Below are 17,758 nucleotides of genomic sequence, written 5' to 3' on the forward strand. Positions count from 1 at the left end.
GTTCACCTCAATGGCAGTGATTTTCATGAAAAAGCACCGGGAAGATCCTTTTGTAGTTTTATTCCCCCGCAATGTAGCATAGCCTCCATGTGTCGATATTCACCATTGGACCGTCGATTACGATTTGACCAAGCCATGAGATTGTATTTTGCAACACCATATAACATTTGAAAATATCACAAAAATGAAAAGCTTTATATTTCAGGGAAAAAGGAAGCAACAACCCTGCATAAATTAGTGTCACATCCCCACCTTCATCAGGGCTTGAGGGCATTCTTCTCAATGGTTTTTGTGTCAACTTCGCCAGACTGAAATGAATTTGGTCTCCGTTCGTGTTGGGGTAGTGCACTGACTCTCCCACAATTGTTGAATCAAGCTTAGAACACAATCTGAGGATTCAGGGAGTGTTGCATCCTGGACATCAGGGTGTTCTCATTTACAGAAATTGTTAGCTAGTTCCGCACCGACCCTTGCTTGACAATGGACTCACCAGGTGGTAATATAATGCTGTTACATTACCGATCCTTGTTCATTCCTAAAAGGAGGTCATGCATCAACCATTTAGAATCCAGGTCATGCCTACCAACTTTCACAAAAGTACCTAGTTGCTATTAAGCATAACTTCAAGCAGTTATTCGGTTTCTGAGATGAGGGATGAGTAGCTTCGAATATTCATACAGGGTCAGTGAGGCAATTAGATACTAACAAAGATGCACAAAGAATTTCCAATATGCAATAAATAATTCCAAGCTAAAATAGTAAGAGTATGTTGAAAGACGAGAAGTGGATCTGATTATCAGATGGTTTGAATCAAGAGGCAAGGTGTGACAAGAGAGACCAAATCAAATTAGTCACATGATTCATAAGGTGCATTTTCTCCTCTTTTTATCTTCTCTTGTATCATCATACATCTTTAGTTGCCTTTTTTTTATTGTTCTTGCTGACAGATTAACATAAAGACACCATTACTTGCTCCTCTTTGCTTAATTAAGCTCATCCGTCTAACTGCTTCATATCATACTAGACAAATAAGCTCACTGTTCCAATTATGTTTGTTTCAGGAAAATTAAGTGCACTTTTGATACTAACACAATAAACTATGTCACATTACGCAACATGGAAATCATGGAGATCACATTAGTTAAGACACCATAATTTTCCACGTAATGTGGACAGACAAAATTAAGTCAAAGTTCAGAGCTAATATTCAAGTACACTTCTGACTTGGCAGCTATAAAATTGTCCAGAATTTTGATGATATAATGAGCATATTGGAACAGAGTCAAACTTTATTAGCATAACATAGAGGTATAATAGTCTATTTGTCATACAAATGTGAGATAGACAAGCAACAGCAATCTATCTAGTCAAATAGCATGCAGCCAGGTGAGCATGCATATAACTACCAGAAGAAGACCATCAATAACTAGTAATCGAAACAAAACAGTTAGCCCAATCGTGACCATTAACAAACTACCTCTCCGTGTCCTCGGTATACGTTCAACATAAATTGGTCTTCCTTACAGGTGAACAAAAATAGAAGCTTCTTTCAACAAACAGCAGATATAGAGTAGTTATACAGATAAACGACTTTCGAAAATTAGCATAAATTGCTATTTCAGCACAAGTGATTGAGTTGAATATCATGGAAGAATTACAATTTGCAGCACAAATCAAAAGGCATGACAGTGAATTTCAAAAAGAACAGGATAAATATGAAGTGCAAATGCCTACATTCTCCACCAAGGTGAATGGAACATCAGAGCATTTAACATAAACTGAAATCTCTAATTGGACATAATTGCAAAAAAAAAAAAACGTTAAAGATAATAATACTATTACAAACTAAAAGCAAACAAAAACAACGAAGAAAAAGACTGAAATGGAACAAAACATTAACACAAATGTGTACGTCTTGTCTTTTTCCCGACGTTGGAATACAATGCGAGCGGCGAGCCCATCGCTTCGTCGCCCTAGAAATGACACCGAAGCTGAAGAGAAGATTCTTCCATACTGCGGGAGTGGAAATGTGGAGCTGCGATTAATTTGTCTTTGCGGTATACGTGGACAAGATCACTACCGTCACTTATGAACTTCAGGGACCAGATCGATCGAGGTTCATAGACGGGCTGACGATGCCGCCCATCGGTTGGCCACGAAAGCTGTGAGGGCTGACGGATGGTTATGAAGTGAGCTTGGTCTATTTTTATTTTCCAAAAAACTACCCTCTTTCTTCTAAAATCAACTTACCAAACACATTTTCATAAACTTTTTTAAATTTTAAAACAATAAAAAAAATAAAAGGAATTAAATTAATCTAATCAAATAGTCTTAAAGAAATCTTCAAAGATGAAACAAATATTAAGAACATTTAAGAGAAAAAACATGAGATGAGGTTCCTGAGCAAATGATAAATTTTGTCAAGGGAAACGAATGAGGGCATTAGTATTCACATCATCCATCCATCAAAGAGCATACGAGCTGCAGTTGTCTATATAATGGAATAGAAAGCATGTGTGACAGTTATCACCAATCCAGCAAACAAGGAGGACCATATTACAGGGTTTGAATACGAATGTAGGGAGGCAACAAAGAAGACAATCATTTTACTACAACCAGTGAAATACAACCTGAATATAAAACAAGCAGCAACATATGTTGTCGTAGAGGATGTTTTGATGATATGGTCATCAGTCTGCCGTCCAGCTCTGTTCCACGATCTCACGAACTTTTCTGTTGTATTCACGTTTGTTCTCGCTGAACATCCGTGCAGCTTCAGAATTTGCCGGTGAGTTCGGATTTGGATCACAGAGCAATGACTGAAACCATTTTTTAGAAGAAAAAAAGGAACACATTTAGATCTAGATAACTCGTACACTATATCGCTTTCTAGATGCATTTCAATTCAACCCATCTCAAAACTATATATTTCTGTCTGCTGCAAATAAGAGTATATGTGTAAATATACAATTAATCAGATACATGGAAAAAAGACTGCTTCCCTATATATATATATATATATATATATAGTTTGGACCAAAAAAGAAAGTAGTTAGAGCAAGAGGAGTCAAAAGTGAGACATTTGAGTTTTACATAATCCTAGGCTTAAATTTTCCCTTTTTTTCTTATTTTTGTTTGGTTTGCAAGAATTAAGATGTGATTAGCTATTGTTTGCTTTATCTAATATACACTTTGTTCCCAGAGTTGGTGACAATTTTTACTGATATTCTTTACCAAAGTAAAAAATCACTAATAATTCTGACTCCTCTTAGCATTTCTCTCACCTCAAAATAGGATGTTGGACGAATCTCACTTTGACCTACAACACTATCTCAAACAGTTGCAACTGCAGAAAATTCTGAAGTCTTTCTTCTCTTCCAATATCCTCTTTCTTGAGTATATTTCAGCTTTTGCAGTCTCCTTTTTAACATTTACAGTTCTTGGAGCAATATCCACCATTACTGTCTCTTGCAATATCCTCCTAGGGTAGATGAAATATGCTAAATGATGTATTCTACTCTGCACCTATCATGAGTTGTTATTTCATCCTTACAACTTTAGAATCTTGTGGCATCTAAATTTCAAGGGGAGTTAACAAAAAATACATAATTTCCTAGAAAGAATGTCACCAGCTTAATCTCTTCCTTACAGATGTTATCAACTTCAGTCCAGTCATCAACTCTTTAGAAATCATTCCAAAGCATAAGATCATCAAGCTTTTCAACTGTTGCACAGTATCATGTGTTCATCATCAAGATAGATCCACTACCTTAATGACCCCTAGTGCCGGCTCCACGGATATGGAGGGAGGTAAATGCAGATACATTATCATCATTATCTTCAATTCTATGTTAGTTATACTTTTCTTTTTCTATGAGATCTTTTTCTAGTTCATGTCACAAGGCAAGGTAGACAACTATAATATATACTAGTCATTGCGCACATGCATTGCATATGTAATATAATATATGAATACGCGTAAATTAGTATCCCAACCCATAAATTGGACTTGGTAAGGGTATGTCAAGCCCATGCAGTAGTGCAACGCAAGGATGACCTCGAGAACATCTGCAGCAAGCTACTGTAACAGACTTTTCCTCATAAAAAAATTAATTTAATTTTTTAATTAAATATTAAACTGAAAAGAATAGATACTACACTTGATCTTAGCCAAAAGGCCGAGAAAGGTATATTTTCTAACGTCACCAACCCAAGATATTTATAGAATCTTCTCCGCTCACGATGTTACCTATGCTAACATGTGGGACTAAAAAGAATTATGACAATGCATATTTTTTATATATTAAAAAGGAATGTAATTTCATTTTGAGCTTCACCAAAATTAATTAATAAAGGTCCAGATTTTTAATAAAATAGTAAGAATTCTAGAACTTAAAAGGGAGTGTGTAATGAGTTTAGTGTAACAATTGATATTTTAATTATAACGATTTATGTCGATTCACAAAACAATGATATAATAGTACTCTTTATAAAGTGTTCTTCCCCCTCATCTGAGGTGATGCTGAAAATAAGCAGAGAGGACTTTTTCAAACCCAGTTTATACTTGTTGCATATGCAAGTTTCAAGGTGTAGGAATCTCCAAAACAAACCCCAAGGAGAAGATAAATAAACTTAAGTAGATTGACGTATGAGTAAATTTGAGAATTGAAAAATTCCAATACCTGGATAGAGGTAAGAATTGCAGCCACATCATAGATTGGACTCCATTGGTTTTGTAAAATATCCAAGCATATGCTTCCATCAGCATAAACTAAACATAAATGAATACGTATCAAATAAGAATAATGTAAAACCATGTATGTATAAACAGCAACAGAAACTAAATCTTGCTATTTATGTTGCAATATTTTGTTTATCCTGGTTGGATACAACAAAGTAAAACTTCTCAGGTCTAGAATACTTGCCTTTGCTAAATTTTGATAAAATAAAATGTAATAGTATCCAAATCCAATGGAATTCATATTATTGAGGATTCCACCTTACACCATCCCACTTCCCAAGGAGCATGGTTTAAAAATTTGACTCAGTACTGTAAGTATTGTAAAAAAACTTAAAAAATTTCACGTCTTATTATGATGTTCAATACTTTATGATGATTGTTCCACTTCTTGCTATTATATCCATTGTCTAGCTTTCTTTCTAATTTAGATCATTAACAGTGATATATTACCATTAGAATGAAACAGCTAAAATCAATTGCATCCCATATCTTTTTGTAATAGGACTTGTAATTTCGTGTAATGTCCTATAAATTATAAAATTTCTTAGGTGCACAGAGAGAGGAGTGGATAGCACTTGCAAGATTAATGCTTTGATGTTTGTGATGTTAATGATTGACTTGCATGATCAACAAGAGGAATAAGCCGTAGGTGAAGGGGAACCAAATGAAAGCAGAAAAAACCTTAAGGACCTTAGTAAACCTTTTACTGATGATGTAGAATTGGAAGCAAATGTTGATGTAGATTTGGAAAATGGTGAACTAGATTCCCACTGATGATGAAGATGAGGATGTTGATGTTGTCACACATGCCCCGTTTTGCCTTCGGTTTTGCTTTCACTACTTTAAAACTCACATGTTATTTATAATTATTTTGAGAGCCTGATGCTGAGTTATCAGTAATGCTTGAATTTATATTTGAAACATGTTGATGTCATCTTAAGATAGATATGGATGATGACTGATATCAAATATTGACAAAATGTATAATGATGTTACTTTTACATTATGTTCAAAACGAATAGACTAAATTTTATTGTTATGGACTTGCATGATAAGCCTGCCAACGCCAATGTCAATGCCATTCCCAAACACAAATTAAAAAGGGTGAGGGTTACGCGTTAAGTTGTCAGCCAACGTTGACTTCCATGTAAACTATTGTGCTAATTTTAAATTGTTCCCCAGAAGGAACGCGTTGTACGTTCAACTATATCGTCTTGACAAGGACTGCTACATCTCTATAAGAACTTGGATGTAGTCAAAGTTCTAAAATTCGCTAGGCGTTAGTCGGGCGCTAGACCAGCACCTAGCGTCATACCAACGTCCAACGCCTAGGCCGCCAAGGCGGAGACTAGACACCACTAAGCGAATTCCACGGTATCAACATAAATTACATAATAAATCACATACTATAACTCCAACACAATAACATCAAATTTAAAATGAGTTCAAATTTACACAACTAATAAAATAACACATATTTATTCTACTTCTTCTCCATAATTTTCAACAACTTGTTCTTCATTGGACACCAACTCAATATCATCATTGTGATCCTCTTCTTCTCAATTATTGAACAACTTAATATTATTAGAAAAATAATTAAATATAATTTTTTTAAAGAAAATTGATCTATAAATAACTCGAATTAAAATTGAAAGGAACGCGTTGTACGTTCAACTATATCGTCTTGACAAGGATTGCTACATCTCTATAAGAACTTGGATGTAGTCAAAGTTCTAAAATTTGCTAGGCGTTAGTCGGGCGCTAGACCAGCACCTAGCGTCATACCAGCGTCCAACGCCTAGGCCGCCAAGGCGGAGACTAGACACCGCTAGGCGAATTCCACGGTATCAACATAAATTACATAATAAATCACATACTATAACTCCAACACAATAACATCAAATTTAAAATGAGATCAAAATTACACAACTAATAAAATAACACATATTTATTCTACTTCTTCTTCATAATTTTCAACAACTTGTTCTTCATTGGACACCAACTCAATATCATCATTGTGATCCTCTTCTTCTCAATTATTGAACAACTTAATATTATTAGAAAAATAATTAAATATAGTTTTCTTTAAAGAAAATTGATCTATAAATAACTCGAATTAAAATTGATATATTAAAATTATATAAATTAATTATTTATTCATTTAATTAATTATTAATTTAAATAATATATATTTAAAATAGTAAAAAATATCAGAATATCAATTAAATAGTAAAATAATATAAAATAAAAAAAAATATCAGAATAGAAATATGATTTATTAGAATTTTTAGAATTTTAAATAAAATTTAAAACGATAAAAAGATCATAATATCAATTAATAAAATTTATTAACTTTTTTTTATATTAAATATATTTTATATATTTTATTGGGATAATTTAATTAGGATTTATGAATATCACATTTCAATTGAAAATTATTTGAATTAATTAAATCTTTTTTAGTAACAGGAACGCAACTTCTATTACGTGTGTCAGTCTCACAGTTGCCTAGCTCGAAATTTAGAATACTAGATGTAGTGTTAAATATGTAAGAGTTTTTACACCATAAGTTTGATAAGAACAAATATTCTAGGAAAACTAATTATCTAAGATTTAGAACATGGAACCTAGGAACGCTCGCTGTAAAGCAATGGAGGTAGTAAAGACGAAAATTAAGAGAAGAATCCTATATTCTATGTATACAAGAGAAAAAATGGGTAGGAGAGAAGGCAAAGATCGTAGAGAATTTGGGTTTTAAGTTATGATATTCAAGAAGTAAAATAAGAAATGGAGTATGTATTATTGTGGATAGTTGTTAAAGGATGAAATAGTAAAAATAGTTAGAAAGGATAGGATTTATAGATTTATATCTCTTAAGATAGTGGTGGCAAAAGAAACTATTAATGTAATTAATATATATGCATCTCAAATAGGATTAGATGAAGTCACCAAATCAAGTTTTGGGATGACTTAAATGAGGTATTACAAAACATCCCACCAAATGAAATAATTTTAAGAGATCTAAACGGGTATGTCAGAGTGAAAAATGAGAAATATGGTAGGATGAATAGGGTTATGGGTTTGGAATAAGAAATGAGGAAGGGAAAATTATTGGATTTTGCAATTTTACAATAGCATATGATCTTATACTAGCTAATACGTTTTTTAAGAAATGAGAAAAACACTTAGTTACATTTAAATGTGATAATAATAAGTCACAAATTAACTTTCTTATGGTTAGGAAGAAAGAAAAATTTGTAAAGATTGTAATATAATCCCTGGAAAAACTTAACTACCTAACATATGTAGTATTGTTAGATATGCGTCTCAAACATATTATTATAGAAGGACAATGTGCACGATTCCTAAAATTAAATGATGAAAGTTATTGGATGGAAAACAAAACATATTCAAGGAGAGGGTAGAAGTACAAGTATTGGGAGAAATACATGATGACTCAAATACGACATGTCATAAGATACACTAAAGTTGAAAATAGTAATCAAGAGTTTACTCGGTGAGTCAAAGGGACATGCACCACCAAGTAAAGAAACTTAGTGGTGGAATGAGAAAGTACAGAAGAAAGTGAAGAAAAAAAAACGGACAGTCTATAAGGTATTAAATATTTGTAAAAATGAGAAAAACTTTAACAATATATGCAATAGCTAAGAAAGCATTAAATGAAGCTAAGAATGAAACTTTTGAATGCTTATATTGAAAATTGAATACAAAATAAGGGAAAAAAAGATATTTATAGAATAGTTAAAATGAGATAAAAGAAGACAAGAGATATTGTCAAAATAAAATGTATTAGATGTATGATGAATGAATGGTAAGTACTTTAATTCCCTTGTATGAGAATAAAGGAAACGTATAAAATTGTATAAATTATAGAAGTATTAAACTAATAAGTCATTCCATGAAATTTTGAAAAAAAGTAATAGAAAACAACCAAGGAAAGTGACTACAATGATAAAAATCAATTTGGATTAATGTTTGAAAGGTCATAAATAGAAGTTATACATCTTCTTGAAAAGTATCAAGAGCAGAAGCAAGACTTACATATGATATTCGTCAACCTAGAAAAAACTTATTATAGAGTCAAGGGAAATTATATAGAGAATTCTAGAAAAAAGATGTATTAGCATAATACATATTGAACTAATTAAGGATATGTATGAGGATATAATGATAAGAATGAAAACTTTAGGCGTATTAACCGAAACATTTTCTATAAAGATAGGGTTTTTATCAAGGATCAGGTCTTTATCTGTTTTACACTAATCAATAATCATGAACGAACTCACTCGACACATCCAAGATGCATGTTGTTTACAAATGATATTGTTTTAGTAGATAACACACGTAAATGAGTAAATGTTAAACTAAAATCGTGATAAGAAATGTTAGAAAGATTTTAGATTTAGTAAAGTAAATACATAATATATGAAATTTAAATTTAGCAATATTAGATGTAATGAGACAATTGTTAAAATAAGAGATGATGAGTTATCTGTAACTAAGAGCTTTAAGTATTTAGGAGTATTTTGCAAAAAAAAAAAAATGAAGAGATTAAAAGAGATGGTTTACATAGAATACAAATAAGATGGTTGAGATAGAGTAAAGCATCAGGTGTTATCTGTGATCGTAAACTCTAACATAAAAGAAAATTTTACAAAATAGTAGTTAAACTTGCTATGTTATAGTAGAGGATATAGTTCAATGATGTAAAAAAATCCATATAGGTGACCCAACCTAGTGGAATACGACTTGATTGTTTTTGTTGTTGTAGACTCGTGATGCTAGAATCCCAGTTCACAAATCCTTATCCAATCCTATGTAGAAAAGTGAGTTCAATTGCCTTGGGGGATTTACTGATACCAAGATCCCTTCTAATTGGACTAACTTGTGGCAGAAAATGACAAAACAATGCAGTCATTTTATCTTCAAAATCAACAAAATGATGAACCACACACACATATATTGAGTTAAAAGGAATACAACATATATATGAACGTTCATAAAAGAAAAGGCAGTGATGCACTTACTATTAGGATGAAACATTCGAGAAACAAAGCGTACAGTTGGTGGTTTATTAGGATAATCCTCTGAAACCTGAAGTGTCAGCTTAAACGTGCCTAGCAAGATCAAATATTTGCATATTTGGTAGTTAGAAGAATGAAAATTGGCATCAAGTATATATATGAACTAGCAAATGAAGTACGAGCATAGAAATAAATATTAAAGTAGATGACCCTCATCCTGGTGGAGATATGCAGCTGAACCAGATAATCAATAAAATAAAGAAACGTAATAACATCTCTGGTTATTCACCCAGTCTTGTCAAAGTTATCCGGCATCCCAAGGTGCCAAAGTTTTCTGTAATGCAAGGTGTTAGACACTTGCGCAAGCAAAGCAAGGACCCAAGTACAGCATATCATAAAAAAATCAGGGGATATATAACCACCAAAACTAAAGAAGCATCGCATCATAAAGTGATCAACAGCTAGAATAATGTATGATCGGCTAATATAACAAGGGGTGTGCTAGTTGATTGTTAGTCAACTATGCTATAAGGCATATGGATCCACAAACATTGAAGGTGAAGCTAAGTAGCCAACCAGAATCGATAATCCAATAACATTGTTAAGAATAATAGGGGTTAATGGATATTGGATGTAATGAGTTTAGTCTGACATTTGTAATTCTAGTTTAGGTTTTTTAACATGAATCCTATATATACACATGGAATGACTATCGGATTATGATATGCAATATAATAGTTTCCTTTCCTAAATTCTACACTGCATTAAAGCTACCTTTTAGGATAAGGGTTTTGCAAAGAGGTACGGGAAATGTTGTTCATCCACCTTTTCTTTCACCCTTACTCTGCATTTGACAAATATACCAAGCCATGCAGCTAGTGTGCCTTCTTCCACATTCATAAATCTCTAATCCAATGTCATGCAGTTAGTGTGCCTTCTTCCGAGCACAAGCTGAGAGCTGTGCAATCCTCACATCCTTGACCAATTAGGCAATTGAGTGCCCTTCTCACACAAGAAGAGCCATGAGAGGCAGACAACCTCAACTCGACCACTCCCATGCGCATCCAATGATCACAACCAACATAAGACTCCTTTGTACAACCAGATGTGGCAAGCACTTCATACAAACAGATCCAGCAAGTGCCCTTTGGGTGAGTGATGCCATCTGCCATCAATCAACTCCGACAAATCGAATATTAATAGCAAGGAGCAGGAATATTTTGTACCTTTCTCTACTATGAGAACACCTGCAGGTGGAAATCATGTAGATGCACAATGTATATTTCCACCAAAGAGGGATCATATCTATGAACCAGCAGCTGTCATGGTGGAATTTCCTAAACTTGTAGCCACAAGAGGTTGACAATTTGGAAGCATATCTTCTTCTAGCTTCCTAGGCCTCTGTTATTTGGCTGAAAAACTCCCTGATGCCAAATTGCCCTCTTGCGAGTGATGAGCACGCCAAATAATCCAATAGTAAGTTTTCATCTCCTCTTTGACCAAAAATTAGATATGAGAACCCTGACACACGAACCTCCTTCTAGCTAGCTTCTTACTCCCTTTCACAACAGTCCAACAGCTTGCTTAACTTTTTTGCAAAAAGGTTTGGTTTCCTTGTTTTTTTTTCTTCTCCTCATTACAATTTCTCGCGTATATGCCACATAAATGTCAATGAAGACTTAAACAGAGAATGTTCTCATCTCATTCTTCTATTTCCAACAAAGATCTAGTTGTGCTTTTCATTTCCAGTGGATACCTAACTGGAGAAAATGTCATGTGTTTATTTTAGAGAGTTTAGCAAAGGGTTTAACTATGTTATCCATCTGTTTTCTCTAGAAACCTCAATTGTTTTCTCTTCTGCTCTCAGTTGTTGTACATCAACTATTTCAAGAGTTTTGTTGATCTATGATCAAAGGGAATGGTTATTTGCCTCATTAACTCCTTAAGTTTTGTCAGTAGTATGTTTCTCATTATAATCATTGTGTTCATCTTAAATTTTGCTTATGAAAGTTTATCCAATTTATAATACTGTATTTAGTCCCACATCTGTACTTCTAGTTTAGGGTTTTATCTGGAGTCTTATTTTCATACTTATGTAATGGCTATTTCATTGTGATGTGCAATACGTTATTTCCCTTTCCCCAGATTCCGCAAATATCAAAAAGCTTTCTATATTACAACGACGACAACAACAATCAAATCTTATCCCAATGTCAATTATATAGATCATTTTACGCCATTTAACTCTATCTCCTACTAAATCATCATCTATACTTAAATAATTTTATCTTGTTTTATTGTTAGTAACTAAGTTTTCTTTGATCTTCCTCTTCCTCGTTTGATATGTGTATTTGTCATAGTTTCACATCACCTGACTGGAACATTCAATGGTCATGCCCGTATCATTTTAAATGTATCTCTCTGAGTTTTCCCTCAATAGATGCAACTCCAACTTTCTCTCTAATACTCTCATTTCTTATTCTGTTCATCCTCGTATGTCCGCACATCCACCTTAACATCCTCATCTCTGCAACTCTCATCTTCTATTCATGTGCTCAAGTCATAGCTCAACATTCAGCTTCATATAACATAGCAGATCTAACTGAGATTTTGTAGAATTTTCCTGTAAGTTTTAAAAGTAATTTACAGTCAAATAAAACACCTGACGCTCTTCTCCATTTGAACTATCATGCTTGTATTCTATGTAAAACATCTCTCTCAATCCCTCTATCGTTTTGCAAAAATGATCTTAAATATTTAAAGCTCTCGATTCTGGGCAACTCGTCATCTCTTATCTTAACAATTGTCTCATTACGTCTAATATTGTTAAACTTAAATTACATATATTCTGTCTTTATTCTACTAAGCCTAGAACATTTCCCTTCTAGTGTTTCTCACCGAAATTCTAATTTAACATTTACTCCTTCACGCGTTTCATCTACAAACAGCATGCACCGTGTCTTGAATGTGTGTAGTGAATTCGTCCATAATTTAACTCTATCTTTATTGGAAATGTTTCAGTTATTCCGCCTGAAATTTTTTACTCTGACTGTTACATCCTCGTGCATATCCTTAATTAGTTCAATATATGTTACGCTAGCACTTCTTTTTTCGAGAATTCTCCATATAATTTCTCCGAGGACTCTATCATAAGTTTTTGCTAAGTCAATGAATACCATATGTAGATATTGTTTCTGCTCCCGATATTTTTCAATTAGTTATCTAAGAACATATATAACTTCTATTGTCGACCTTCCAGACATTAACCTAAATTGATTTTCGGTCACCACGATCTCCTTCCTTAATCATTTTTCTATTACTTTTTTCCAAGGTTTCATGGTATGACTCATTAGTTTAATATCCTTATAGTTTACACAATTTTGTATGTCTCCCTTATTCTTATATAAGGGAATTAGAGTACCTATCCTCCATTGATCACACATTTTTTTCATTTTTAATATCATGTTAAATAATTATATAAGTCATTCAATAACTTGTTTCCGTACTTCCATAGCTCTATCAGAATACCATCTAGTCCAACGACTTTTTCATTGTGCATCCCATTTAAAACTAATTCTACTTCTGAAGTTTAAATTCTACAATAAAATGTAAATTTCTATACTCATTTGATCTACTTAAATTACCTAAGTTAAGTTAGTCACTTGAACTTTCATTAAAAAGTTGATAAAAATACCTCTTCCACTGCTCTTTTATTTCCCCATCATTTACTAGTACCCTATTACATTCATCTTTAATACATTTTATCTAGAAATGATCTCGTCTTCCTTTCTCTCACTTTAACTATTTTATAAATGTCTTTTCCCCTTTTTTTGTATCTAATTTTTGATATAATCGTTCAAAAGTTTTATTCTTTGCTTCATTCACTACTTTCTTACATTTTTACTTGACTATTGTATATTTTTTTAAGTTTTCTCGTTCTTACAAATATATAATTCTTTATAAGCGGTTTATTTTTCCTTCGCTTTCTCTTGTACGTTCTCATTCCACCACCAAGATTCCTTACTTAATGGCGCATATCTCTTTGACTCACCAAGTACACTCTTAGCTACTATTTCAACTTTGATATCATATTATTCCATGTCATATTAGAGTCACCGTATATTTCACCTAATATTTGTACTCCTACCTTCTCCTTAAATATATTTTGCTTCTTATCTTTTAACTTCCACCACTTAATTCTAGGAGTCATATATATTTTCTTTCTATTGATACTATGCTTGAGGCATATAAACACACTACTAACCTATGTTAGATAGTTAAGCTTTCTCCAGAAATGACCTTGTAATCTTTACAAATCTTTCTATCCTTCTTCCTAACTATAAGAAAGTCAATTTACAATTTATTATTCCCACTTTTGAACGTGACTAAGTGTTCTTCTCTTTTCTTATAAAAAATGTATTAGCTAATATAAGGTCATATGTTATCACAAAATCTAATATAATTTTCCCTTCTTCATTTCTCATTCCAAACTCATAACCTCCATGTACCTTCTTATATTCCTCATTTTTCACTCTGACATGCTTATTTAGATCACCTCTTATTAAAATCATTTCATTTGGCAGAATATTTTGTAATACTTTATCTAAGTCGTCTCAAAACCTTGATTTTTGTAACTTCATCTAATCCTACTTGCAATGCATATACACTAATTATGTTCATAGTTTCTGTCGCCACTATTATCTTAAGAGGTATAATTTTATGCCCTTTTCTAACTACTTCTACAACTTCATCTTTTAACGAACTATCTACAACAATACCCACTTTATTTCTTACTTTACTTTCCTATGTACCATAACTTAAAACCAGAGGTCTCTATCATCTTTGCCTTCTAGCCTACCCATTTTGTCTCTTGTACACATAAAATACTAATTCTTCTCCTAATAATTGTATCTACTACATCCATTGACTTACCAATGAAGGTTCCTATGTTCCATGTTCCAAATCTTAGAATATTAATTTTATTATCATATTTGTTCTTATCTAACATATGGTGTGATAACTTTTACCTATTTAATACTACACCCAAATTTTCATGGAGATATAGCGGTCTTTGCCAATACGTTACAGTCGGTAGCGGTCCTTGCCAAGACATTACAATCGGACCCTACAATGCTTTCCTTCCGGGAAACAGCCTAGCATTAGCACAATAGTTTAATGGATACATTTATTGAATATTTGTCATAGTTTTAACGAAACCCTCTTTCTTTTCTGGGCTTGGGACCGGCCATGACTGGTTCGTCATGCGCGGAGTTCCAAAAAAAAAAAAGCTTTCTATGTGGAACTGAATTTGTAACTTCTATAGTTAAGACATGACTTTCTATGGGAAATGAGTTTGTAACTTCTATACTGTAGGCAATCATTTTTGGTGCAGGGCTTGCCTACTAATTTTCTATATCATTAATATAGATGGTGCTAAAAACCACACATTAATTGAGAAAAATAACTGTTTGAGATATGATCTTGTTTGACTAGTTTGTTGTGTAATTTGATGTGCTATATACATCATGGCTTGTGTTCTTTATTAATCAAGAAAATAATTGTAGATAACACTTTTTTTTCTCGAGTAGAAGACTTGGGTTCAAAAGGTGGTTCACTATTTCGTTTCTTTTCTGAAGGTTAGTCAATTGATGTACGTGTCCTATTATCAAGGCACTCACCTAACATCATTTTAGGTCTTCAAGTCTTTCTTTCTGTAAGTTATTTGTGAAAACACTGAATCAAATTGGGTAGAATCAGATATTAAGGTGAAAAACGGTTCAGGGTAATGGAGAAAATTCATCGGAAATGGAAACAGATAATTGCAAATAAATGATATTTTTCCATGGATAATATGCGCTTAATACTATCATTAGTGGAAAAAATACTGTTATTAGGCTTGCACTTTTCTCCTTTTGAGCACGATTGAAAAATTGCAAATTTAAGAGCGCAAAGGGCATGTTCAACTCCCATACTTACAATTAGGAAAGTTAATTTACTTAAATTATCAACAAAAGAAAATTGTTTATTTTATATAATGGCCCTGCGTCAGTTACAGGATGAGAATTATATGCATCTCGTCAACTGCACATATGCAAGCACAATATTTTCACAAGTATCTGGAAAAAAATGTTAAACTAGATCCATGAACACTAAAAGGAAGATAAAATTATAAGCTAATACACTTTAAAAAAATGCAACCTGACAGAAACAAACATGAAATGGAAACACTGGATTCACGTACAAGTGGATCTCATAGAATAATTCTCAGAATTTTTACTAAACCAACACGTTAGCCAATCCAGGAACAAATGCAATCTGACAGAAACAACCATGAAACTGAAACAGTATGTTCTGATACAAGTGGATTCTCTGAAATAATTATTCATTCAAAGTGTTTTGGTTAAACCAGTTCTTAAAAAAGATATTATAACACCAAAAGCATACCTCCATCCCAAGGTGTGTCATCTGGGCTGCAATTCAAAGCAAAGGAATAAGAATCAGTAAAACCACCTTATCATGCAAATCAAGAAACCGCAACAACTAGTTCATCTCAAGCATACCCAAATATAACAGCATTCCATAGCATGATGTTATTATCATGAGGAGCACCACTGATGCCTGCAGGAGGATCCTGCTGTAACCTCTTGAAGTCTCTCATCAGTCTCTTCCTAGCAGGAGTTGACATTTTTACACCCTAGACAGCACAAATTTCCATATTGGAGCAAAATAATTAGTATGTAGGAAAAAGGTTTTCTCCGCAGCACCAACCGTGCACAAGAAGAAAAATGGATTTAGAAAGAAATGGCCTCTTTCAAGAAAGAAACTGTTTCCAAGAGAATCCAATGGGTAACGTCAGGTGAGAATTTGGACCATTATTTTTATAGACAAGAAGGAACTCGAACAGAATAGAGAACAAACATCAGGTCCAACTAAAAAAAATCAAAACTTCTTGAAATTCAATGCATATTAAAAAAACAGCGAGCATATCGTCTTTGATGACAAAATCAAGAACAAGTTCCAACTTTGAAAAACGCGAAAACATGCCGAGATGATTCCCCATTCACCAATATCATCACAAAATACATGGCGACAACAAAAGATGTAAAGCCGAATTAGGGCTTCGCGCAATCAATTATATGAAGAGAACAACATCATCCAACAATCAGCTGCGATAAGACCGAAGGGGACAAAACCAAGAGAATCAAGAGATCAACAGAAAGAAGGCGCCTGAATGGGTCGCTCTACCTATGACACCGCTCCGACACCGAGGAAAAGCAGAGCAGCCGCAGTTCCCACGACGCCTGGAAGACGGGAAAAAAGCTACTCGGGCGTCGTCGCACTATAAAGCCGGCCCTGCCCCTCTTCCCCCTCGATTTCAGTCAAGGAATCGCCATGAGAGACGAGTCATCAATCGCTCGGAAGAAGAGCGGATAGAAATTGGACCGAGAAGAAAGCCAATCATAGAATAGAATGGCAATTGACAAGGAAAACCGACGCGTTAGATAGATTACATAAACACCCCTCGTAATTTTTTGTTCGTCCAAAAACAATTGAATGCGGTTAATTTTACGCTTAGATTCGCAAAATCGGATTGATAGGATCCGATAATTAATTTAATACTTTCAAATCGTATAATTCGGATCTGATTTTACAAACTATAATTAGAAATACTTTAAATTTAGGTTTTTTTTTTTAAATAATAATAAGTTGAACCGATACACAAATAAATTGAATGTTAATTGATAATACTATTTTTTTAAAGAATAATAGGTTTTTTATATATATTATATAAAATTATAATAACTTTTTTACTCCTATAAATTTTCATCAAAAATTTTCATAATAAATGGTTTACCTAAAACTATTCCATTCTAATTTTAATCAAATTAAAATATTTTTTAATATTAAATATATAACTTTTCTCCTTAATTTTCATTAAATTGAAAAAAGTTCCATGTGTCGTTCCATC

The 17,758-nt window shown here is 33.1% G+C and overlaps 1 protein-coding gene and 1 pseudogene across 1 annotated transcript; both read right to left on the reverse strand.

The window, feature by feature from the left end:
• Nucleotides 1-2,461: 2,461 nt before the first annotated feature.
• LOC122005592 (ubiquitin-conjugating enzyme E2 2-like) lies at nt 2,462-17,268 on the reverse strand. The gene is made up of 6 exons (XM_042560684.1): nt 17,035-17,268; nt 16,350-16,483; nt 16,234-16,259; nt 9,793-9,882; nt 4,683-4,771; nt 2,462-2,819 (listed from the first exon to the last, which is right to left on the reverse strand). The coding sequence occupies exons 2-6, from the start codon at nt 16,472-16,474 to the stop codon at nt 2,691-2,693; spliced, it is 459 nt and encodes a 152-aa protein (XP_042416618.1). The 5' UTR covers nt 16,475-16,483; nt 17,035-17,268; the 3' UTR covers nt 2,462-2,690.
• Nucleotides 4,014-4,191, reverse strand: LOC122007672 (annotated as a pseudogene).
• Nucleotides 17,269-17,758: the final 490 nt, after the last annotated feature.

Source organism: Zingiber officinale, chromosome 7B (genome assembly GCF_018446385.1).
Source record: "Zingiber officinale cultivar Zhangliang chromosome 7B, Zo_v1.1, whole genome shotgun sequence".
Lineage (NCBI taxonomy): Eukaryota > Viridiplantae > Streptophyta > Magnoliopsida > Zingiberales > Zingiberaceae > Zingiber > Zingiber officinale.

Bases quoted from the DNA above. Each gene is read 5' to 3' on its own strand.
- LOC122005592 (XM_042560684.1), bottom strand. From the start codon at position 16,474: ATGTCAACTCCTGCTAGGAAGAGACTGATGAGAGACTTCAAGAGGTTA. The intron at 16,260-16,349 runs GTATGCTTGAGA...TTTGAATTGCAG, and splicing joins TGGAATGCTGTTATATTTGG to CCCAGATGACACACCTTGGG. The intron at 9,883-16,233 runs GTATGCTTTTGG...TGATCTTGCTAG, and splicing joins TGACACACCTTGGGATGGAG to GCACGTTTAAGCTGACACTT.